Genomic DNA, 26,688 nt, shown 5'->3' on the forward strand with positions numbered 1-26,688 from the left:
CTAAATAGTGTGGAGGCGAGTCTGCTTACGACAGAGATGGTCAAGCTGGGGACATAAAACAGGAGAGACAGTGGAGTTCTCCGGGTGGGGTCCACGTCCTGTCACTGGGTACATTCTGTACACACGAGCCCCTCCCTTGCCTGCACTCAATTCATGAAGACTTGACTTCATCACGGAGGGGTTGGGGAAAGGTGGGGTCTGGCTCCGTGCGCCCCAGCCGTCGTCCCCCACCCCGCGGCAACCCCTCCCAGATCTGGCAGAGCCCTGGACGAACCCCAGCGGGTAGAGAGGCGGGGAGAAGCTGCGGGGGGAAGGCGGGGCGGGCCGCTGCCTAGCCGGCCAATAGGCGGCTCTCCAGCGCAGAGCCTGGAGAGGGCAGGGGATTCGCCACTAGCACCACCGCCTCCAGAGTTTCCCTTGTGGATGCACAGCCCCAGTGACTCCGCTCCTCCCGGCGCAGAGGGGCCCCAAGAGGCCGGAGGAGCGCACTCGGGACGGGATTTCCGAGGAAAGGGAGAGGAAGGGCGCCCCACCCGCTCTGGAGGGGTTCCGGGAACGATGAAGGGCCGGCGGCGGCGGCGGCGCCGAGAGTACTGCAAGTTCGCGCTGCTGTTCGTGCTGTACACGCTGGTGCTGCTGCTCGTCCCCTCTGTCCTGGACGGCGGCCGCGACGGGGACAAGGGCGCTGGGCACTGCCCGGGCCTGCAGCGCAGCCTGGGAGTGTGGAGCCTGGAGGCGGCGGCGGCGGGCGAGCGCGAGCAGGGCTCGGAGGCGCGGCCCGCCGCGGAGGAGAACGCGGGCTGGTCCCCCAGGTCCCAGGGCAACCTCAACGGCGCCGTCGGGGAGGCGGTGTCTCGCGAAAAGCAACACATCTATGTACACGCCACCTGGCGCACGGGCTCGTCGTTCCTGGGTGAGCTCTTTAACCAGCACCCGGACGTTTTCTACTTGTACGAGCCCATGTGGCATCTGTGGCAGGCGCTGTATCCGGGAGACGCCGAGAGCCTGCAGGGCGCGCTGCGCGACATGCTGCGCTCGCTCTTCCGCTGCGACTTCTCGGTGCTGCAGCTGTACGCGCCGCCGGGGGATTCCGCCGCGCGCGCCCCGGACGCGGCCAATCTCACCACGGCTGCCCTCTTTCGCTGGCGGACCAACAAGGTCATCTGCTCGCCGCCGCTGTGCCCCGGCGCGCCCCAGGCCCGCGCCGAGGTCGGCCTCGTCGAGGACACCGCCTGCGAGCGCAGCTGCCCACCCGTGGCTCTCCGAGCCCTGGAGGCCGAGTGCCGCAAGTATCCGGTGGTGGTCATCAAGGACGTGCGCCTCCTCGACCTGGGCGTGCTGGTGCCCCTGCTGCGCGACCCCGGCCTCAACCTGAAGGTGGTGCAGCTTTTCCGCGACCCGCGGGCCGTGCACAACTCGCGCCTCAAGTCTCGGCAGGGGCTGCTGCGCGAGAGCATCCAAGTGCTGCGCACCCGCCAGAGGGGCGACCGCTTCCACCGCGTGCTGCTGGCGCACGGCATGGGCGCTCGACCCGGGGGCCCGTCCCGCGCACTGCCTGCCGCCCCGCGCGCCGACTTCTTCCTGACCGGTGCTCTCGAGGTGATCTGCGAAGCCTGGCTGCGCGACCTACTGTTCGCGCGCGGCGCGCCAGCTTGGCTACGGCGCCGCTACCTGAGGCTGCGCTACGAGGACCTGGTGCGGCAGCCGCGCGCCCAGCTGCGCCGCCTGCAGCGCTTCGCCGGGCTGCGCGCGCTCGCCGCGCTCGACGCCTTCGCGCTCAACATGACGCGCGGCGCAGCCTACGGCGCGGACCGGCCCTTCCACCTGTCAGCGCGCGATGCCCGCGAGGCTGTGCACGCCTGGCGCGAGCGCCTGAGCCGAGAGCAGGTGCGCCAGGTGGAGGCCGCATGCGCCCCAGCCATGCGCCTGCTGGCTTACCCTCGCAGCTGGGAAGACGGTAACGCCGAGCCGTCCGAGGACGAGGAGACGCCGCTGGAGACGGAGGCCGACGGCGCCACGTAGCCCCGCTCCCGCGCCCCCGGGACGGATCCGGGTAAGGTGGCCCCCGGCAGGGTAGGGTCAGGAAAGGGTCTTGGGGAGCTTGGATCAGCCTTCAGGGGGAGGGGAGGGATGCCATCTCAGATCGATCTCACCTGATGAAAATAGATCCGAGCGGTAGGGGAAGTCCAGCTGGGAGCATTTGGGAGAGTCATTGGGATCTCTAGCATAGCCCCCTGCCTTCTCAGAGGAAGATCCAGAGAAGCGAGAGGTTAATTATGGCTAAGGCGGAACGCAGGTCTCCACACTACCAGTTTCCCCTATGAAGTAAAAGGTAGGATCGTCTGTGGAGAATGAGGAATGGGGGAAGGAGAGGGAAGAGGGATATCACGGGTCTGAGCAGAGTAGAGAAGGTTTGAAAGTCACAATGAAACTTGAGACTGGGAATTGACATGAAAAGTACAGAATTTCGGGGACCATATGAGGTCCATGGTTATGATTTTATCTTGATGCCACTAGGTCCTGTGGGGAAACCTTTTGCAGCAGTGTTTGCAGGCACAGGGAAAACCAAAAGCAAAATTGGGGGGAAAGTTATTGACTCTTATCCTACCTACCCCTAATCTGTTTCATATTTCTTTGCCTCTGCCTCTCTCATGTGCAGACTCCGAGCCTTTCTTTCGGATTTACCAAACATACAGTCATAGGCCTCTCTTGCAACAGCTTTTGCACATGTGTGTGCCTCAGGCTCTGGTATACTGGCGTGGAATGGACTTTGCTTTCCCCTGGCTCGAGGGGTGGCTCCCCCCACCTCCCACCTCGCCCCCAATGGCTGGCGCTCTCAGGATATTTGACCATATTCCGTTCGCGTCAGGTCACAAAAGCTGCCTGGTCTGCTTCCTCTAGTGCGGCCAGAACCTCAGGGCTGGGCTTCCCTCACTCTGCCAGATCCGCTTGAGAGATGGAACCTTGGATTGGCAGTAGCAGCTTTGGCTGTGACTGCTGAAGGAGCTTTGTGAAAAGACATTCCCTTTCCGCACCCCCCCCCACTTTTTCCCCTTTCTCTGTAAAGCATATATCCTAAGATATCCTAAGATGCCAAAATGGGGCTTAAATGATCTCAAAATGTGTTCAGTGTCTGGTCCAGTCTGTGGCCTGTTCATTGGGATGAGGGAAGTTTGTTCTACGTGATGTTGACCTCAGGAGTCTAGTTAGTGGCATGGGAATGCGATTTCCCAAACTTTGTGTGAGCTGGAAGAGTGCAGCCTTCTGCACTGTGCAGTCCAGAGGAGGAAAAGCAGTGCCGGGTGGGCGGAAATGACTTAAGTTTCCATTCATTAGTTTATAGTGTAATTCAGTATTCCTCTGGGATGAAGCTCTGAGGACAATAGTCGAAGACGTTAATGAAGATGGATTTTGTTGTTGTGAATAGAGCCAGGGTTTCAGAGTGATTTCGGAAGCTGATTTTTCTCCTAGTGATCAAGTGGTTTTCTTAGTCAGTTTCTGTAATTGCTTAGGAAGTCTGTGTTCTTTCCTGATTTCCAGAGTGAAGGTAAAAGACACAGGGTGACTTGTCACATTTTAACAAAAACATCCTTTCATCTGCTAATCCTGTATTTACAGATGTAACATAATGGGTCTCCAATCCTCCTTCACCGGTCTGAGGGAACGCCTCTCGAGGACAAATGGCTGCAGCATTTTATGGTTTTAAGAATTGACAACCTCCCAGAAACTTTGACTCTTTTTTTTTTTCATTTTTACTAACATTTGGCACTGACTGGGGTGTGAGGTAAGAAAGTGAATAGAGAGGATGGTTAGAGGACACAGTCTTCATCCTCTAGGAGGTTGGAGTCTGTGCACGTGACAGTGACTATGGGGCCAGACATCGGTGCTGCTGTTTGGAAGAGCCGATGGGGCTTCCTTTGCAGGGCTGCAGGGACATTTGGGAACAAGCTTTAAGCTCTTTCAAACTCTGGTGACTGAGCTCTTCCTCCCACATTTCTGCTGGAATTATCGGGCACTTACCATGTCACCACCAACCAGTGGATTTATCAAAATGCTTGTATTTCTGGTTCCGAGAAAGATAATGTTACCAACCAACTGATGAGTTTCCAAAAGTCTGTCACGCTCCACTCTAGGAATGGGAAAGGGATGGATCCTCAGGTGCCATGTGTTGAGTTAGGCATTGTGGATATATCATTACTGTGACTGTTGATGAAAATAATCAATAAACAATCTATAATAAGAATAGAAAAGAGTTTTATTTGAGCCAAACTGAAGACTATAGCCCCGAAGACAGTCAGATAACTTTGAGGAACTGCTCCGGAGAAGCTTGGTTTTCAGACCAGTTTTACATCTTGTCGGAACAAAACCACTAAGCAACTCAGGGATCCGTTCCTTCAAGGTTTCCAAAAACAAACAGACAAACAAAACAAAACAAAACAGATCAGCACGTACACCAGGAGCCAGTATGTCCTCAGCACCTGGGAAGGGAGCCTTATCATCGAAGGAGTACCAGCAGTGGCATCCCAGGAAGGAAGGCATTTAATCTTTATTTTTAACGCAGACATTCTTTACTTCTAGTCAATGCGCCCTTTTCTTTAATAATTAAAGTAGAAGTACCATGTACGTTTGATAGGCCACAAACAGGCTGTTTTAGTTAGCATCACATTCGGGTTAAATCATGTGTAAGCCAGAATGACTTCCCCATACCTCCATATGTGAACATTTCTTTCATCATGACATATTATCAGTTTTACAGATGAGAAATCAGAGATTCAGAGAAGTCAGGTACCTTGCCCAAAGTCACACCTGGGCTGCTGGGCTGCTGAGCTGAGTGTTAGACCCCAGAGCTCAGAATCTCTCCATTATAACACACCCTCACCTGCCCCCCCTTTACCGTCCCCTGGCACCCTTTTGACACTGCAGCCAGGCTTAGTGGCTAGTCTAGGGTGAGAACCACACTTAGCTTTATTACTAACAAACACTGAACAAACCAATAAAATATCCCTGAGCGCTGCCAACAGCACCTACACGGGAGAGCCCCTGACTCTATAGCCGTCCTCCTCATGGCTGTCCTTCGCTTGGGGCACCTGAGCACCCTTGGGGCACCCTTGGCTCAGCAGTGAAGAGGGACTGCACGTGAATTAACCTGAGTGACTTCTGGATGCTCCAGACCTGACAGCCAGGATTTGGCAGGGAGGGAGTCAGTGCACTTTTTTTCAGGGCTGGATGGGGACCGCAGCACCAAACCAAGTCACCGAGGACCCCAGGCCCTTTCCATCTTTTTCATCTTCTTGGCTTTCGTTCACCAACTTATCTTCCCACTGTCACAAGATGGTAACCTCAACAAGAAGCATCACTTCCTCACCCAACCACACAGGGTTGTGAAAATGCAGAAAGGAAGGAAGGTGGCTACTAAGGGGTAGCGTTTTCCCTCATGTATCTCTCTTTCCTCCAATCTGGTTATAAAACCATCCACAGAACCCCCTACCCCAGTCGACTTCCTTTTATGTCTCACTGGCTAGAACTGGGTCACGTGTTCTACCCTAGTCCAGTAGTTGGTGAGAGGGAAGGGGGTTGTCATGATTGGCTTAGACCAGCAGGTTCTCAGCCCTGGCTGAACATTACAGTCACCTGAGGAGCTTTTTTGTTCTTATGTCAATATTAAAAAACCTCCATCCTCAGAGATTCTGATTTAATTGGTCTGGGGTGGGATCCAGTTATATAATTTCTGTATAATCCCCCAGGGGATTGGATAGTGCAGCCAAAGTTGAGAGCCACCTACTTGGACCAGTCATGCTTCATCCCCTGGGCTGAGCCCTTGCCACTGGAACAAGATGAGGATGCAGACTAAAGTTGATGAGCAGTGAACTGTCTGCCGTAGTCATTTATGTGAAAGAACTTGGAGCTGTGAAATACCAAGCAGCTGTAGGGTGTTAATATGGAAACGTCTTAAATTATTCACGGCTCCATTTATCACCCTCTCACATTCCTTCAAATGCTTTGTTGTCTGTATCTCCTTATCTATAATCCATCATGGTACACTATCCACTACCATTCTGAACAGACTCATGTGCTGTCCTGTCCTTTTCAGCATGTAGCCGTTTGACCTCTGCCCTTGGTAGGACCCAAGATTTCATTTCATTAGGCATTTAAGACATCTTGGTCTTTGCTCTTCACAAGATAGATGGACCCTCTGAATGAAATTAGGAAGGGAGGTAAGTGCATTGTAACCGAAACCCCAACAATCAGAAAGCATTCTTTCTAAGGAAATCATCCAAACAAAAAGAAATGAGCAGCCACCACCAAATCCCTAACAAAGCATTTTGAAAGTCATTCTATTTTAGTAAAGCCAAATGGCTTATGTATAAAAATCACTGAAAGGGAAATCTCTTGCTTAAACAGCAGTCTGTACTGCTAAAGAACAGGCATTTGTTAAACATTGTTCCTGCCTAGAATTTCTCATTCAACAAAATTTGTTCAAATTCCTAATTGTAGTAAAAGAATGAAACTAGAACACTCCCTAACACCATGCACAAAAATAAACTGAAAATGGATTAAAGACCTAAATGTAAGGCCAGACACTATCAAACTCTTAGAGGAAAACATAGGCAGAACACTCCATGACATAAATCACAGCAAGATCCTTTTTGACCCACCTCCTAGAGAAATGGAAATAAAAACAAAAATAAACAAATGGGACCTAATGAAACTCCAGAGCTTTTGCACAGAAAGGGAAAACATAAATAAGACGAAAAGACAACCCTCAGAATGGGAGAAAATATTTGCAAATGAAGCAACTGACAAAGGATTAATCTTCAAAATTTACAAGCAGCTCATGCAGCTCAATATCAAAAAAACAAACAACCCAATCCAAAAATGGGCAGAAGACCTAAACAGACATTTCTCCACAGAAGATATACAGACTGCCAACAAACACATGAAAGGATGCTCAACATCACTAATCATTAGAGAAATGCAAATCAAAACTGCAACGAGGTGTCATCTCACACCAGTCAGAATGGCCATCATCAAAAAATGTAGAAACAATAAATGCTGGAGAGGGTGTGGAGAAAAGGGAACCCTCTTGCACTGTTGGTGGGAATGTAAATTGATACAGCCACTATGGAGAACAGTATGGAGGTTCCTTTAAAAACTAAAAATAGAACTACCATATGATCCAGCAATCCCCCTACTGGGCACATACCCTGAGAAAACCATAATTCAAAAAGCGTCATGTACCACAGTGTTCATTGCAGCTCTATTTACAATAGCCAGGACATGGAAGCAACCTAAGTGTCCATTGAGAGATGAATAGATAAAGATGTGGCACATATATACAATGGAATATTACTCAGCTATAAAAAGAAACGAAATTGTGTTATTTGTAGTGAGGTGGATGGACGTAGAGACTCATACAGAGTGAAGTAAGTCAGAAAGGGAAAACAAATACCGTATGCTAACATATTTGGAATCTAAAAAACTGGTTCTGAAGAATGTAGGGGCACGACAGGAATAAAGACACAGATGTAGAGAATGGACTTGAGGACACGTGGAGGGGGAAGGGTAAGCTGGGACGAAGTGAGAGAGTGGCATGGACATATATATACTACCAAATGTAAAATAGATAGCTAGTGGGAAGCAGCCGCATAGCACAGGGAGATCAGCTCGGTGCTTTGTGACCACCTAGAGGGGTGGGATAGAGAGGGTGGGAGGGAGATGCAAGAAGGAGGAGATATGGGGATGTATGTATATGTATAGTTGATTCACTTTGTTATAAAGCAGAAACTAACACACCATTGTAAAGCAATTATACTCCAATAAAGATGTTAAAATAATTACTAATTGTAAATTAATGTAGGTACTGTGTTCAAACCAGAGGGCTAGAAGTTAGGATGCTGTGTGTGTGTGTGTGTGTGTGTGTGTGTGTACATATAGATAGGTACTTGAGTGGCAGGCATGCAGTAAGGTGCAAGCAATTTTTTAAAACACATCCACATCCAAATTATTATTGCCCCCTTGTGAGGTTAGTGCTGCCTTTGACCAAGACATTCTTGGAGCTCCCCCTTGGGGCTGCCTTCCCAGGCAGGACACCCTCAGTTCATGGTGGATTTAACGTTTAGGAAAAATCAAGGCTCATCAAATGTGGCGAGTGAAGCAGGGGAGGAGGCTGGTCCTGCGAACTGAGGTGTGGCCATAGAGTAGTAGCAGAGTCATTCCTTGGCTCATATGAAATCAGTTTTTATATTAGGGTACAAGAACCCAGGCATCAGAGCCTGGCTTTCCTGGTTACTACATGATTGACCTTGGCAAGTCCCTAAACCATTCTGCCTTTAGTGTTCTACCAATAAGAAGACACGGTTGAATTAAGAGGATTTACAAGTTTTCTTGGCACTAAGTGGGGGTGTGTGTGACATTTATCGAGTGCCTATTTTGTGTACTGTGTTACTAGCTTAGTGCATGTTGTCCAAGTTAGTCCTCATCTTAGCTTTATGAGGTACATAGTATCCCCATTGTATGGATGGTGAAACAAGCTCAGAGAGGTTGGGTAATTGCTAAGGATAACACAGCCAGAGGATTAAAATTAGGTGCTCTCTATTTTGAAACTAGTGTTAAAAGTTTTTTAGGAATAATATAAGCACGTGGTGAAAAAAGAGTTCAACAGTTTAGGAGGATATAAAATACCGCCAGGCTCACTTCATAGAAGTAACCACTACGTTTCTTGTGATATATGTCTAGAAATATTTTATGCAAATTCAAACAGAAGTATGTAGGCTTTTTATACTTAAATCTTTTCATTTTTAATTCCTTAAAATTTAAAAATTGAGATCTGACATAACATTATATTAGTTTCGGGTGTACAACATAATGGTTCACTCTTTGTATATATTGCAGTAGATCTCCACAGTTAGTCTAGTTACTATCCATCACCACACAAAGTTATGTAGTTTTTTTTCTTATGATGAGAAAATTTAAGATCCATTTTCTTAATAACTTTAAAATATATGGGAATTCCCTGGCGGTCGAGTGGTTAGGACTCCATGCTCTCACTGCTGAGGGCCTGGGTTTGATCCCTGGTTGAGGAACTGAGATCCCACAAGCCGTGCGGCATGGCCAAAAATAATAATAATAACACACACACACAGCTTTATTAACTGTAGTCACCATGCTGTACATTACATATCCCTGACGTATTTATTTTATACCTGGGAGTTTATACCTTTTGACCCCTTCACCCAGTGCCTTTGGCAACCACCAGTCTGTTCTTTGCATCTGCAAGTTCATGGGTTTTGGGGTGGGGGGCGGAGGGCTAGATTCCACATATAAGTGACATCATACAGTATTTGTCTTTCTCTTTCTGACTTATTTCACTTAGCATAATGTCCTCAAGGTCCATCCATGTTGTCACAAGTGGTAATATTTCATTCTTTTTTTATGGCTGAATAATAGTCCCTTGTACATGTATATACCACATTTGCTTTATCCATTCATCCACTGATGAACACATTTCCATATCTTGGCTATTGTAAATAATGCTGCAGTGACCATGGGGGTACAGATATCTTTTTTAAAAAATTAGTTTCTGCTTTATAACAAAGTGAATCAGTCATACATATACATCTGTTCCCATATCCCTTCCCTCTTGCGTCTCCCTCCCTCCCACCCTCCCTATCCCACCCCTCCAGGCGGTCACAAAGCACCGAGCTGAGATATCTTTTTGAGTTAGTGTTTTCATTTCCTTTGGGTAAATACCCAGCCGTGGAATTGCTAGATCATATGATGGTTCTATGTTTAACTTTTTGAGGTGCTTCCATCTCATCTTCCATAGTGGCTGCACCAATTCACATTCCCAGAATTCTTGGGTGACAGGGAGGGGCACTTTGTTGTATTGGATTTCTATCATCTACTTAAAGTCCAGAAACGTGATGGCAAAGATGAGGTTATCAAAACCGTGCCTTTGAAGAAGATGGTGGAGAGAATTCGAATTCGCGAGTCCCAGATTCTAAATGATGAGGTAATCACTATCTTGGATAAGTACTGGAAGTTGTGCTATGGAGAGAACACGGCCATGGGGCACGTTCACCACTCTCAGCCACCCATCTACCAGTCCCTGGCCAGCAGCTGAGGGCACGTATATCACCTGTTTTTTTTTTAATAAATAAATAAATTTATTTATTTTTGGCTAAGTTGGGTCTTTGTCGCTGTGCACGGGCTTTCTCTAGTTGCAACGAGCGGGGGTCTACTCTTCGTTAGGTGCACGGACTTCTCGTTGCGGTGGCTTCTCTTGTTGCGGAGCTTCTCTTCTTCAGTAGTTGTGGCTCGTGGGCTCGAGAGTGCAGGCTCAGTAGTTGTGGTGCACGGGCTTCGTTGCTCCATCGGCATGTGGGATCTTCCCAGACAAGGGCTCAAACCCGTGTCCCCTACATTGGCAGGTGGACTCCCAAACACTGTGCCACCAGGGAAGCCCTATCACCTGTTTTTGAAGAGTCCCAATACTGACTACATTTAATAACTATAAGGGCATGTTTTTCGTTCTATAAATTGTTTAGTGAGAATTTTAGGGAAGATTTTTCAGTATCTTTGAGCCAGTTAAAGTGGGATGCTTTTTGTTTTTTTGGCTGCACGGCTTGCAGAATGTTAGTTACCCCACCGAGGATCAAACCTGGGTCCCCTGCAGTGGAAGCACAGAGTCCTAACCATTGGACCACTGGGGAATTCCCTAAAGTGGCATGCTTTTCAATCTAAAAAGCTTAATTTTATAAAATTGACTTACTTTTCTAGACTAAAATTGTATACGCTTTTGGTAATTGGAAACTCAGAATATTGGCTGCTCATTGTTGCCATTGTGTTCTTACAAAATTATTTTCCTTTTTTTTTTTTTTTTGTGCGGTACATGGGCCTCTCACTGTTGTGGCCTCTCCCGTTGCGGAGCACAGGCTCTGGACGCGCAGGCTCAGCGGCCATGGCTCACGGGCCCAGCCGCTCCACGGCATGTGGGATCTTCCCGGACCGGGGCACGAACCCGTGTCCCCTGCATCGGCAGGCAGACTCTCAACCACTGCGCCACCAGGGAAGCCCTTATTTTCCATTTTTTATGGAATGTTCCCACAGCTAGTTGTGTCATAAGATACTGCTCAGTTCATCCATTTATCCTTTGGCAAAGGGTCAGTAATGTTTAGAGAAAGATTTGTGGACTTAAACAAGAAACTTAATGCCAGCAAATTGATTTAAAATCCTTTACCGATTAGCATTAAACTTAATGATTAAGTATTTCGCTTTTGTTTAGGGATTTTTCTGAGGGTTTTTTGTGAAGAATCTTTTCTAATTCATTCTTCCCTTCCCTTTTTTGTGTCATTGTTTCAGAAAATAGTGAACTCAATTCCTCTGCTTTCTCTAAATCCAGTTGTGACAAAAGCTAACTTGTGAGGTATGATTTAAAGGTTACAGAGATAAAACTAATGAAACCTAAAAAAGACAAAAAGTTCCTATGTCGTCTTCTTTTCAGTGACTGTCTAGTATTTCATTGTAGGAATGTATTGTAACATATTTAACCAGTTCCTAGTCCCGACATTTCATTGCTGCATTTTTCATAGCATCTTTTGCATACATGTAAGTATATCTGTAAGAAAAATTTCTGTAGTAGGGTGACGGTATAGAGCAAAATGTATACATTTTGAGAGGTTAAGTTGTTCAACGTTGCACCAACATCTGCCCCCACCAGCTGTTTCTTGGAGTGTCTGCTTCCTAGACTTTCAACAACAAGCGTTTTATCTATTTTTTTTTCAACATGGCTAGTGTGATAGGTGGAAAACCCTTTCTCCCAGCGCCCTGGCCCTCTCTGACCCTACAGTTCATCCCAGGTGGTGAATAAATGCCTCCCACATCAGGTTGTGATAACCAGATGCCAAGATGAAATTCATTCCTTAGTCCTTCGATGCACCTGGGTTTGCAAAGTGTCACTTCTGTGGCTCTTTTGAAGGACTGGACACATCTTGAAATCAAAGTGATCATCCCTTTATAAAACCACACTTACACAGGACATCAGGTTGTAGCAAGCTTCTTACTTAAGCTGAACTCCTGCTACTGCTGCAGGGGATTGTACCTAGTGACTTGAACTTCAGCTATTTCGGGACACTATCAGTGGGGAACTGAGGCTGATTTTAAATGAGGTTGAACTCTATACATTTTCTCTCTACTCCTGAGAGCCCTCTTTATTGGGGGAGGGGGCGGGGGTGGAAGGCAGAAGTGCCCATTTGCAGTTGTTGAGGCAGGATTCAGAGGATTTTCAAAGAGGCTTTTTTAGTCTGGGCAGGGATTTGTTTCCCATGAATACAAATGTAATATAAATAATTGGGAGTGATGCTTTTAAAAAACATTTATAAGGGGCTGGCTTAAAATTCCTCAGTCCAAACAGCACAGAAAAGACTGAAACTGAAAAAAAGCTAAACGGGCCTTGCTTTTGTGTGTCCAGTCGAACGAGGTGACGGATAAATGAACCTCTGTCTCTGTGAGGTCTCCTGGCTCCTCATCCTCTCACTTCGTAATGGAACCTGAGGAACTTGCTCTATTGAAAGAACCATTTCTGCTCAGGTGCAGTATAAAATAAGAACAGTAGGGACTAAGAAACAGCTGTGGCCCAAGTTCAAGAACACAGGGAAGTGGAGAACTACTGGGGAGTTGAACAGGAAGCAGTTTCAGTCGGAGCAAAGTTGCTGAGCTCAGTGATGTCTTCATGGGAATGGGAAGGCTTCAGCTCTGCTGCAGCCCACAGGCACCAAGCCAGAGGCCGTCAGTCCACTGGATGCTGAGAAGACATTGGAACGGCAGCTGGCAGTGAATGTTTTGAAATCTGGGGGGTTAAGGGGCGGTGGAAGACCACCACCACGTTTGACTTCAATGATGACCGCAGTGAGCAAATTTCTCCTCCCCTGCAATGGATGCAGCAGGGGGCTTGGCTGTAGAGTCACATTCTAAAAATAGCCACTGAGGTAGACTTGTGTTTTTCACTCTTGGACTGGAAGCCCTTTCTTTTAAGTGTTACCTTCAGGCAGAGGTGTTAGAAGGAGCCCCGAAGGCACAGGGAGAGTTGTGAGAATGCAGGGCAGTCTCTGGGCCCTGCCAGCAAGAAGCCTCAAATCTGGCCTGAAATCCAAACGCTTGGAGGGCCAGCTTGGACAGATGAATCTTGTGTGATTAAGATGGTTTGGTCACAGTAACCAGCAGGCTGGAAAGAGAAACCAGCGTAACTGAAAGGCTGAAGTAGAACATTACAGAAGCGTTTGTAAGCTATGGGGAGCGGGTGGGGACTCGAGACTCTTGAGTTCTTTTGTAAAGATGATGAACTGGGGAAAGTTAGGAACAGCACAACTGGGAGGCTGGCTGAAGCAGTCCTGACATACATACAGATCAAGTGAACATCAAGGAAAAAATGTCCCAGGGCTTTGAGGGTCACTTTCCCCATGACTGAGACCAGACATTACCAAAAAGGACTCATTACTGCCTCGGAGAGCTTATGGGAACAGTAAGCCAAAAATACTAAAACCAAGATAATGTTTTAAAAATAGGACTTCCTTTTAAACAGCCTAGAGCTGGCGTATGTTAAATATACAGATTTTAGAAGCAATAAAATAGATGCTGTCTCTTCCTGTAATAAAGGATATCGCTAACAGGGATGTGAGAAGGAAAAACAATACATTTTTCAGGTTCTGCAAACAACAAAAAAGTTAAACTTTGTTGCCTTTTCTGTGCGCTCCCCTCCCCCACCCCATCCCCCCAGCTTGGAATTGCCAAGGGGACTCTTTTACAAAAAGGAGACGGTTGGCTAAAAATAAACACACAGCCCTACCGAAGACCAACAAAACTCCCAGCATTATCGAATGCCTTTTAGATTTATTTTTATTTCTCAGCAGTCAAAGGGAAGGAGAAATCATTCTGAGCTCAGGCAAAGTCCATGTCCTTCTCCTAAGTATGGCAATCTCTGGCAATCCTACAGGCCCAGGAGAAGACTGGTGTACGGCTCGCCAGTGTCCTGTGAGAACGTGAACCTGCTCTTGGCCATGGGGCCATTTCATCCCTGCCAGACTGTGCACAGCGTTAGGAAAGGGTGGCACAGACACAGTGCCTCGCTCCACAGGGAGAGAGAACCAGAAGTGATGGGCTAGACTTGCGGTGACACACAAACTCTGTCCCCTGACTAGCCATCCTGAAGCTGATCAGGAGTGGCCCTAGTGCCCCCCACTCCATTTGGCCCCCTGTAGAGGCCAAAGGGCTGCCTGAATGGTAGGTCCAAGCTTCCCAACCCTGTGCCCTCACTAAGCCCTGCCAACCCCACTTGGTAGATGGCAAACATCTACAAGTGGGCGGTCAAATATATATTATAAAATACTGACTCCATTCCTTTATTTGAGTTGGGAATGACTTTACTCACAAAAGCAAGTAGGTACACCAATTAAAATTGTATCTTGGAGCAGCTCAATGAAAGGAAAACAACAAAAGTCAACTAGCCAAACTCACGTCTTTCCAAGTTTTATTAACACTGTTTTGGAGTGCATTCCTTTTGTTCTGAAGTGAGCTCCAAAATTTAGGAAATTTGTAGCGGGGGGTGGGTATGATAAAATTGGAAACGTGTTATTATTTTATTCTCTTCTATTGGGGAAATGTCATGGCCATTCCGTTTTTGCACTGGCTGACTCTGGGTCTTGACTAATGAGTCCCGTGGAATGAGGTTTTATTCTGAATTCCAGAGCAGAGCAGTGAGTCCTCTTCTTTCACTGGAGGCAGGGAGGGATGGGGATGCAGCTCAACTCTGGACATGGGCTGCCCAGGGTCAGGCAAGTGGCTTCTCCCCTAGTTTCCCCCTTTACTCCCCAGGCAAGAGTTTTGTTTGTTAGTGGGTTTTCTTTTTAAAGATTTCTTTGAATGTGGACCATTTTTAAAGTCTTTATTAAATTTGTGACAATATTGCTTCTGTTTTATGTTTTCATTTTTGGGCGGCAAGGCATGTGGGGATCTTAGCTCCCGGACCAGGGATCGAACCCACACCCCCTGCATTGGAAGGCGAAGTCTTAACCACTGGACGGCCAGGGGAGTCCCTTATTTTTCTTTTAAACTCAGTCTCTGTTTTCACCTAAAGGGAGAGTTGTTTCATGTATTAAATAGAACTGAAACTAGTATTGACTAATGCAAAGATACTGGTGCCCCCTGTCACTGCTACTTAATTTTTCAGATTGAAAGTCTGGAAACGATTTATAACATGTATGCTGCTTCAAGTACATTTCTAGGCTATTTGGGGGGTGTGGTTGTATTAGCAAACTCCATGTTTCCTGTTCCATTTTGCTTTAGAGTCACAGGGAGGGAACGCTTGCACTTTGACATTTCTGGTATTTCAAGTATTATTTTAACATTATCCCTAGGCAGCTCCCTTAAAAAAAAAAAAGACAACTTAATGGCTCTATTGTCACAAACTTTGTCAGTTATTTCCGTTTTCCTTGGCACTGCATTTCACTAATTGGAGGTGAAAACAGGAAGGTGAAGAAAGCTTTACCAACGTTAACATAAACTTAGATGGTAACATCACTCACAGGAGGCCGTTCCAGAGTAGGATATTGGGAGATGACACCCCCCCACACACACACAAAACACGTCGCCCTTGAAAAGGAGGCTAATGCCTGTCCTCGGCTCATTTGTTCTGCAGCGGGTCCGGGAGGAAGGCTGTTACAATAGGCTGGAAAGTAATTCCCCCGAGATAACGGGACCCACTGAATACCCGGAAACCTCAGCTCCCGCAGCCAAAGTGCCAGGTCCCTGCACCAACTTTTAGCATCTGTGTAGTGGCTTCTGGTGGGGAACCTGGGGCACCTCACCTGGCACAAGTGTGTGGGCAGGGACAGGTGAAACCAAGAAAACTGGAAGGAAAGAGGGGCTAGTAGAAATCTACAAGTGCAATTCAAGGAGGGGAGGGAGGTGCCCATGCCGGTTCGCAGAGCCACCGGCGACGCCCAGGGATCGGTATCTGACTTGAAACGGGCCAGGAAGGCCACTGAAAGAGGCAAGTTCATTTGGCCCAATCTTCTGTTCTCAACCTTGAAAGCCGGCAGGAAGTTGATTCTTCCTCCTCCCCCATCCCAGCTTCAAACGTTGAAAAAAGTTTGATTAAAATGCTAAGAGTGTGTCTTCCTGGGTTATTCCGCCCGGGGAGCCTCAGCCAAGCCAACTGCAGGCAATCACAGCCTGGAATGACGTTTCCCTTTGATGGCAATGAGGCTATTAGTAGGTCAACCAGCTGCAGTTAGGGCCCGGCTGGTCATTTAAGTACTCAGGGGAACTGTAGCAAAGGAGATAAAATACACCCAACTCATGGGAGTATGACTTTGAATCTTTAAGTAAACAATCCATTTTTTAAAAGTGCAAGTGAATTTGTGGATTAATTTGAGTATTAATTAAGCCATTAAGGAATGACTTCACACTTCAATGCCACATATTAAAAAAAATAACCTTTTATACATGCTTCACAAAACAATATACAGAAACCTCTGTAATTCTGGAAATTAATTGCACCAAGACAGTTTTTAAAATTATCTATTCTCTATTATCATACAGGATAGGTCTTTAAATAGTTTTGACTTCAGAATGACCAGAAGGGTCTACACCATTTCAGGCGGTTCAGGCAGTAGTAAACATTCTCCCCAGACGCTGGACAAGCGGAAATAATTTTAACCAAGAAGTTTAGTTAGCTTAAAATTTACTTCTACATTGTTAAAAATCTAGCAGTTGTAGAAAGGGCAAAGCTGGCTACTTGGTAACTGTATCTGGCTGATAACCTGAGCGTTCACTTTTAAACTATGCACGCAAACTTGAATACTTCATTGCTCCAAACGAATCAGGCCCCATAGTATTAAGAAGAGTGGGGTCTGGAGTTAATTAAATTCTTAATCCTACATCTAAGGAGCTTAAGAATTTGGGGGATCATCACACTAAGAATTCATGGACATGTTAATGTTTTAAACACAACCAAAAGTAATTAAAAATGGGAGGAAATTAACTGATAGTTTTTGTAGGGTCTACTTGGAGGTGAAGTCAGAACTGGAAGGTATTTGAGCATCCCTGCCCTGGTGTGGTGACATTCAGGAACTGAGACCAAACCAGAACGGGAATCCATTTCTGATGTGAAGGAAGGGCCTTGTGGGGTTGCTGCCTGGGCCCAGCCTGGCTTAGCAGGACTTCAGAATTGTTCTTCAAATACCCCAGAGGCAGTAATAGATCTTTGGGGGCACCTGTTTCTCCTCTCCTCCCACCTTGTACTGCTGAGTGATTTGATAAAAAAAAAATTGGACTTATAAAAAGCAGCTTTTCAGGTAGACTTTAAAAATTTTTTTAAAGAAGGTTTTTAATAAAAGGACTTAAAGAGTGCTTATGGTCCAGAGGTTGGGCTGATAGTATCTCCATAAACATCTGTCAGGACATGGGATATGATCAGGCAACATTTAGCACTTGGTTAGTTTTTGACAGAAAGCCACCCTGAGTTACTACCAAGTGTTCTCAGTCTTTAAAATGACCCAAATGGAGAGCTGAATGCATTGTACAAAGAAAGAGTGACAGAGGAAAACTTTTTATTTTGAAATAACTATAGACTCATGGGAGGTTGCAAAAATAGTACAGAGAGGTCCAGTGTACCCTTCACCCAGCTTTTCCCAAAGGTAACGTGTTACACGTCTTACACATAGATCAATATCAACATCATGAAATTGACATTGGTACAATCTACAGGCCTTATTTAGTTTTTACCAGTTTTTACGTACACTCGTTTTGTGTGTATGTGTGTGCATAGATCTGTGTGATTTTATCACATATATGTAAACATCACCACAATCAAGATACAGAACTGTTCCATCAGCAAAAAGAAACTCTCTTGTGCTATCCCTTTATAGTCACATACCCTACCTCATCCCACCCCTTTCCCTGGCAAACACTAATCTGTACCCCATCTCTGTAATTGTGTTATTTCAAGATTGTTATACAAATGGAATCATACAATATATAACGTTTTGAGATTGTCTGTTTTCATTGAGCGTAATTCTCTGCATATCCATCCAGGTTGTTGCATGTATCAAGAATTCATTCCTTTTCATTGCTGAGTAGTTTTCCATGGTATGGGTGTACCACAATTTGTTTAACCATTAACCCATTTGAAGGGCACTTGGATTGTTTCCAGTTTTGGACTATTACAAATATAGCTGCAATGAATATTTGGGTATAGGTTTTTGTGTGGATGTAAAATTTCTTTCCTCTGAATGAATGCCCAGGAGTGGAATTGCTGGTTTGTGTGGTATATGTATGTTTAGTTTTATAAGAAACTACCAAACTGTTTTTCAGGGTGGCTGTACCATTTTACATTCCCACCAGCAATGTACAAGAGAGAAATTTCTGTGCAGCCTCGCCAGTATTTGGTATTGTTGCTATGTTGTATCTTAGCTGTTCTAATAGGTATGAAGTGGTATATTATTGTACTCTTCATTTGCATTTTCCTAGTGGCTAGTGATGTTGAACATCTTTTTGTGTGCTTATTTGCCATCCATATCTCCTCTTTGGTGAAATGTTGGTTCAGGTGTTTTGCCCACTTACTAACTGGATTGTTTTTTACTCTTGACTTTTGAGAGTGACTGGTATATTCTAGATAAAAGCCCTTTGTCAGATATGTGGTTGCAGATATTTTCTCTCAGACTGTATCTTGTCTTTTCATCCTCTTAACAAGATCTTTTGCAGAGCAGTTTTAAAATTTTGATGAAATCCAATTTATCATTTTTTCTTTTGTAGACTGTGCATTTGATGTCACGTCTAAGAACTGCCTGTCCCTCACCAGTATCACACTGTTTTGATTAATGTCATTAGATGTAGCTTAATATTGAATAGAGTGACTATTCCTACTTTATTCTTTTCCAGAAAGGTTTTAGCTATTCTAGTTTTTATGCCTCTCCATATAAATTTTAGAATAAGCTTCTCTGTATGTATAAAAGGCATTGATAGAATTTGATAGGAATATTGTTAAAACTATAAATTAATTTGGGGAAAAATGACGTCTTTACTTGAGTCTTCCAATCCATGAACATAGTTATATCTATTGATTTAGATTGTTCGATTTCTTTTATTGGTGTTTTGTAGTTTTTGGCATACAGGTCCTTTATTGTTTTGTTAGATTTATACCTAAGAATTTAATTTGAGCGATTATAAATAGCATGAGTTTTTAAATTTCATTTCAAGATGCTCATTTCTAGTATATATAAAGTTGATTTTTTAATATTAATCTTGTAGCCTGCAAATCTGCTGAATTCACTTATTAGTTCTAGGAGTTTGTTTTGTATTCCTTGGGATTTTCTATGTACATAATCATACAAACACAAATAAGGACTGTTTTCTTTCTTTCTTTCCAATCAATATGGCTTTTCTTTTTCTTGCCTTATTTAATCGGCTAGAACTTCTAGCACTATGTTGAATAAGAATGGTAAGTGCAGACACCTTTGTGTTCTTCCTGACCTTAAGGGGGAAGTATTCAGTCTTTCACCATAAATAATGAGGTTAGATGTCTGTTTACGTAGATTTTTTTAAACATCTTTATTGGAGTATAATTGCTTTACAATGTTGTGTTAGTTTCTGCTTTATAACAAAGTGAATCAGCTACACATATACATATATCCCCATGTCTCCTCGCTCTTGCATCTCCCTATCCCACCCACCCTATCCCACCCCTCTAAGTGGTAACAAAGCACCCAGCTGATCTCCCTATGCTATGCAACTGCTTCCCAGTAGCTATCTATTTTACATTTGGTAGTATATATAAGTCCATGCCACTCTCTCACTTCATCCCAGCTTACCCTTCCCCCTCCCCATGTCCTCAAGTCCATTCTCTATGTCTGTGTCTTTATTCCTGTCCTGCCCCTGGGTTCTTCAGAACCATTTATTTTCTTTTTAGATTCCATATATACTTGTTAGCATACAGTATTTTGTTTTTCTCTTTCTGACTTACTTCACTCTGTACAGACTCTAGGGCCATCCACCTCACTACAAATAACTCAAATTTCATTTCTTTTTATGGCTGAGTAATATTCCATTGTATATATGTGCCACATCTTTATCCATTCATCTGGTTTATGTAGATTTTTAAAATTAAGTTGAGGAAGTTGTCCTCTATCCCTAGTTTGCTGGGAATTTTTATCATGAATGGGTGTTAAATTTTGTCAATTTGTTAAATTTTGTCAGTTTCTTGAGGTAGGTGCTTAGATTACTGATTTGAGACCGTTCTTCTTTTCTAATGTAAGCATCTAATACTATAAATTTCCCTCTCAGTACTCCTTTGGCTGTGTGTCACAAATTTTGGTGTGTTGCATTTTCATTGTCATTTAATATATTGTTGTTGTCTAACTTCCCATGGATTATTTAGAAGTATGTTCTTTAATTTCCAAGAGTCTGGAGAATTTCCTCCTATCTTTTTGTTATAGATTTCTAGTTTGATTCTATCAGGGTTAGAGAATGCATTCTGTATTATTATTTCAATTCCTTTAAATTTGTTCAGGTTTGTTTTATGAAACAGGATATGGTTTATGTTGGGAATGTTCCATGCATGCTTAAAAAGAATGTGTTTCTACTGTTATTAGGTGGAATGGTGTATAAATGTCAGTTCAAACGTTTGGTTGATGGTGTTGTTTAGTTCTCTATCATTGATGTTCTGTCTAGTAATTCCATCAACTGTTGAGAAAGAGGTATTGAAGTTTCTAACTATAAATGTGGACATGTCTATTTCTCCTTTCTATTCTTTTAGTTTTTGCTTCAAGGAATTTTAAGTTCTGTTGTTTGCTATACACATACACATTTAGGATTGTTATTGTCTTCTTGGTGGGTTGAACATTTTGCTATTATGTACTGTCCTTCATTGTCCCTGGTAATTTTCTTTGCTCCAAAGTCTATTTTATCTGATATTAATATAACCACTCTTGCTTTATTTTGATTAATATTTGTATGGTTATCTTTTTCATCCTTTTACTTTCAACCTACCTATATCATATCTGAAATGAATTTTATATGTTTTATATGAACATATAGATGGGTCATGTTTTCAAAACCATTCTGCTGGTCTTTTTTGTGTACCATATTTGTGTTTTTTGACCATTTATATTTAATGTAATTATTGATATTATAGGGCTTAAGCTTGCCATTTTAAAAACTTGATTTCAGTTTCTTCCCTCTATTTTTTGTTCCTATTTCCCTTTTTGTGCCTTCCTATGCATTACTTGAATGTTTATTAGGATTTTTATTTATTTGCAGTGTTTTTAAGTATATATCTTTGTATGTTTGTTTTACTGGCTTCTTTTCTTATTGAAATATAGTTGATTCACAATGTTGTGTTAGTTTCAGGTGTACAGCACAGTGATTCAGATATATATATATGTTAATCCCAACCTAATTTATTCCTCCCCAACCCCTTTCCCCTTTGGTAACCGTAAGTTTGTTTTCTATTGTCTGTGGGTCTATTTCTGTTTTGTAAAACAGTTCATTTGTATTTCTTTTTTTTTTAGATTCCACATATAAGTGATATCATATGATAATTGTCTTTCTCTGTCTGGTTTACTTCACTTAGTATGATAATCTCTATGTCCATCTATGTTTCTGCAAATGGCATAAGTTCATTCTTTTTCATGGCTGAGTAATATATATATATATATATATATATATATATATATATATATATATATATATACCACATCTTTATCCATTCATCTGTTGATAGACATTTAGGTTACTTCTATGTCTTGGCTATTGTAAATAGTGCTTCAGTAAATATTGGGGTGCATGAATCTTTTTGAATTATAATTTTCTCCAGATATATGCCCAGGAGTGGGATTGCAGGATCATATGGTAGCTCTATTTTTAGTTTTCTAAGGAACCTCCATACTGTTCTCCATAGTGGCTGTACCAATTTACATTCCCACCAACAGGGTAGGAGGGTTCCTTTTTCTCCACACCCTCTCCAGCATTTATTATTTGTAGACTTTTTTTAAACAGCTAATTCATTTAATGTAACACTATTTTTTAAATTAATTTTTATTGGAGTATAGTTGCTTTACAATGCTGTGTTAGTTTCTACTGTACCTCAAAGTGAATCAGCTATACGTATACATATATCCCCTCTTTTTTTGTATTTCCTTCCCATTTAGGTCACCACAGAGCTTTGCGTAGAGTTTCCTGAACTATACAGTAGGTTCTAATTAGTTAGTAGTGTATAGATGTCAAACCCAATCTCCCAATTCATCCCATCCCCCCTTTCCCCCTTTGCTGTCCATACGTTTGTTCTCTACATCTGTGTCTCTATTTCTGCTTTGCATATAAGATCTTCTATACCATTTTTCTAGATTGCACATATATGTGTTAATATACGATATTTGTCTTTCTCTTTCTGACTTACTTCACTCTGTATGACTGTCTCTAGGTCCATCCATGTCTCTAGAAATGGCCCATTTCATTCCTTTTTATGGCTGAGTAATATTCCATTGTATATATGTACCACATCTTCTTTATGCATTCCTCTGCTGATGGACATTTAGGTTGCTTCCATGTCCTGGCTATCATAAATGGTGCTACAATGAACATTAGGGTGCATGTGTCTTTTTGAATTATGGTTTTCTCTGGGTATATGCCCAGTAGTGGAATTGCTGGGTCATATGGTAGTTCTATTTGTAGTTTTTCAAGGAACCTCCATACTGTTCTCCATAGTGGCTGTACCAATTCACATTCCCACCAGCAGTGCAAGAGGGTTCCCTTCTCTCCACACCCTCTCCAGCATTTATTGTTTGTAGGTTTTTTGATGATGGCCGTTCTGACCAGAGTGATGTGATATCTCATTGTAGTTTTGATTTGCATTTCTCTAATAATTAGCAATGTTGAACATTTTTTCATGTGCCTGTTGGCCACTGTATGTCTTCTTTGGAGAAATGTCTATTTAGATCTTCAGCCCCTTTTTTGATTGGGTTTTTTTTTTGATATTGAGCTGTATGAGCTGTTTGTATATTTTGGAAATTAATCCCTTGTTGGTTGCATCATTAGCAAATATTTTCTCCCATTCTGTTGGTTGTCTTTTCATTTTGTTTATGGTTTTCTTTGCTGCACAAAAAAGTGGCTTCTTTAGGTTACACACATGTAACTAATCGCAACCTACTGGTCTCAACATTTTACTACCGCCTCAAGTGAAGTGTAGAAACTTTATGTCCATTTAGGTTCCATTATCCTGTGCCCTTTATAATTCTCTTATAATATTTTCTCTCTGTATATTGAGAACTACATCATACAATGTTATAATTTTTTTGCCTCAACTGTCAAACATAATTTTTTAAACTCAGGAGAATAGTCTATTAAATTTACTTGTATCTTATCCTTTCTGTTCTTTCTTCATTCATGATGTTTCAAGTTTCCTTCTTTTATCCTTTCATTTCTGCTGGAAGAACTTCCTTTAGCAGTTCTTTTACAGCAGTTCTATTGGCAAAAAATTCTCTTAGTTTCCTTCATCTGAGAATGTCTTTATTTCACATTCATTCCTGAAGGATATTAGCATGGAATACAGAAGTATGAGTTGACAGTTATTTTCTTTCAGCTCTTGAAAAATGTCATGCCACTTCCTCCTGGCCTCCATGGTTTCAGATATGAAATCCACTGACATTCAAATCATGTTTCCATAAGTAATGCATCATTTCTCTCTAGTTGCTTTCAAGATTTTTTCTTTGTCTTTACTTTCCCGAAATTTGATTATGCTGTATCTTGGTGTAGATTTCTTTGGGGTTTTGTTGGGGTTCACCCAACCTCTTGAATCTGTAGGTCTTTTTGCTGAATGTGGGAAATTTTTAGCCGTATTTATTCAAGTACTTTTTCAGCCTCAATTGCTATTCCCTCTTTCTGGAACTCTGATTTTAAAAAAATGAACACTAGATCATTTATTGTATGTAGTACCACAGGTCCCTGATGCCCTGTTCATCTTTTTTCACTCTACTTTCTCTCTTTTGTTCAGATTGGGTAATTTCTATAGTTATATTTTCAGACTCACTAATTCTTTACTCTGTCATCTGTATTCTGCAATTGACCCATCCAGTGAGCTTTTAAAATTTTGGTTACTGTATTTTACAGTTCTAAATTTTCCATTTGGTTCCTCTTTCGTTTTTGTATTATATTTCTTTGCCAGGAATTTTTTTTTTTTTTTTTTTTTTTGCTTCAAGTGTGTAACTGCTAATTGAAGTATTTTTACGATGGTAGCTTAAAATCTTTCTTGGATAATTTCAGTATCTGTGTTGTTTCAGTGTTGGCATCTGTCAGGTGTCTTCTCTCATTCAAGTCAAAATCTCCCTGGTTCTTGGTTTGATAAGTTATTTTTTTATTGTATCCTAAACATTTGGCATACATTTGAACATATATTATGAATCTCTGAATTTTATTTATTTATTTTAGCAGGCTTCCACTGACACTGTGCTGGTAGAAGGGGTGCATCACCTGGTTATTGCCAGGTGGGGGTGGTAGTCCAGAAGCCCTGGCTTCCCACTAGGCCTCTGCTGACAGGAGGGGGGATTTTTTTTTTGAGGTGCTTGGGTTCTTTCTAGGCTGACCCTTTCCCTGCCCTTTGGCTAGAGAAAACAGGCTTTTCATGGGGCTTTTACGGTCTATGGCCATTGGTATTTCTGGCCTGCTGGATTCTTCAGCATCCACCCTAGGATACTGAGGAGGCAAAAAGAAAACCCAGGCAACTCACACCTGTGTTGTTCCTCAACTCCCAAGGTCCCTAGTCAGTCCAGCTTGTTTTCCCTATCCTTCAGAGTCGTATCTTCATTTTATAAATATATTTGGGAATTTTAGTTACACTTTGTGGGAGGAATAAGGAGAAATGCATCTATTCTACCCTACCTGGAACCACAGTCAGCCTGTCTGGAAATTGGTTTTTATTAAACTAAATTCAACTGAATTGACATGCTGGCTCTTTCTTTATGTAAATAACCAGTACTAACAGAATGGTAAAGGTCATGAGACAGGCCTCAAGGCATTTATGATATCAGTTCTTGCCTAATGCTTAATGTGAATCTTTATTGCATTTTTAATCACCTTGAAAGTGCTCCTTACCCAAACTCTGCTGCATCAGTAGTTCTATCAAGTTTCACTACATTAGAAAATGATGTCAAATTTGGCACATATCCGGGATCAGAGGAAGGATCACAAGAAAGCCAGAAACTGGTGGCAGAAGTAGCATGAACATCGTCAGTTCACCCTTTGCCGCTCCCATAGAGTGATGCAGCAATGTGTTTTAATGGAAGATGGAAAAAGCCCAGATCCCACAGAGGTAGGAAGCTGGGCTCATTGCTTATATACAGCCTCAGTTTTACAGAACAGCTGATCATTGTTGGCATGACTTATTTCACACATATGAACCAGTACACAAGTGAAAGGTGGATGGTTACATGGTCGGTGCCTAAAGGTACAGCTTCAGTCCCAGCCCTTACCCCACTCTACCCAGGTCTCAGAAAGTTCTCAACAGGTGCCCCACAGCAGCAGCTGCAGAAAGCACAGTCACACTAAGAGAGGTGCCCCCATCTTTTCCCTGTCTTTATCCTCACCAAACACCTCTTGGGTCACAAGCAGAAATGATAGATACTGATCCTGTATGGGTCTACAGCATTGGATAATGCAGCTTAGGGTAGGGAAGATTATAGGTTTCATATTTAAGAGGCCTTATATCGTCAAGGTTCAACAGGCTTTCCATGGAGTTCTGTGTTCTGAAGTTCAAACATCCTTTGTTCCTTCCCTTCCAGGTCAGTCACCACGAACCAGGGCACTCAGCACATTGTCCCAGCATTGGGGAAGCCACGCTGTGGAGGCAGTCTATCACACTGTCAGAGACTGGGGCTTGACTTGGTACCAACTGCTGTGCTATTCTGCGGAGCAGGAATATCATGAGCTGTTCAATAATGACTGACACATTGGTTGAAATCAAGTTTCCAGTAAGGAAGTGACAGTGCAATGTGGATAATTATGGCAATAAAATAGGAAGAGCTTTAGTTCCCAGCCTGACCCTGCCTCTGCTGGAGCCATGTCAACAAGGCGTTCTCAGAACAAAGAAGAGATGTGATTTGGTACCATTTCCCATCAGCAGGTGTCTGGACAAAACATCAATGTGAAAAAGGTTCAAGTGCAGTCCTGTGTATCTTGATTAAATTACTTATTATTAAATAAAAGGTCTGGGTGGTATTTTTTAAAATCTGACTCATCCAGCTCTAATTCAAATAGCTCCCCTCACCCTGACCCTTGAATGGATTTTTATAAAGTAATTTCTCTCCCTGGGGTGGGAGAACCCTAATGAACTGAAAGAAATTTTTGCTTTTAAATTGTTCTATCTGATGTTTTTGTAAATTTATTATTAAATGACTCTGGAGGCACTGTTAATGACAAGATTTGTTTTTGCTTTGTTATGATGTAGTTCAATTGCATGGTTTAGGGAAAAGCTAGTCTACATACAAAAGAATACAAAGACTATGAAGGAAACTATAGCGAGCTCAATAATCTTAGCAACTAGCCAACACTCAAAGCCTCTTAAAGATGGTTGCAGGCCGGGAGAAATCACAGGCAGAGACCAGGTTTAAAGTGTTTCTTTTAATCCTAAGGCACATTTTTAAC

At 43.1% G+C, this 26,688-nt stretch overlaps 1 protein-coding gene across 3 annotated transcripts; it reads left to right on the forward strand.

Annotated features, from left to right (window-relative positions):
• Positions 1-392: 392 nt before the first annotated feature.
• Positions 393-26,535, forward strand: CHST7 (carbohydrate sulfotransferase 7). Of its 3 annotated transcripts, none has more exons than XM_082610010.1 (2): positions 393-2,053; positions 25,827-26,535. In XM_082610010.1, the coding sequence occupies exon 1, from the start codon at positions 424-426 to the stop codon at positions 2,020-2,022; it is 1,599 nt and encodes a 532-aa protein (XP_082466136.1). In that variant the 5' UTR covers positions 393-423; the 3' UTR covers positions 2,023-2,053; positions 25,827-26,535. The 3 variants fall into 3 exon arrangements, with proteins under 3 accessions (XP_082466136.1, XP_082466138.1, XP_082466137.1); XM_082610012.1 differs by lacking the exon at positions 25,827-26,535 and adding an exon at positions 14,996-15,035; XM_082610011.1 differs by lacking the exon at positions 25,827-26,535 and adding an exon at positions 3,619-4,153.
• The last annotated feature ends 153 nt before the right edge of the window (positions 26,536-26,688 follow it).

The sequence above is a fragment of the Mesoplodon mirus genome (assembly GCF_964341445.2).
Source record: "Mesoplodon mirus genome assembly, chromosome: X".
NCBI lineage: Eukaryota > Metazoa > Chordata > Mammalia > Artiodactyla > Ziphiidae > Mesoplodon > Mesoplodon mirus.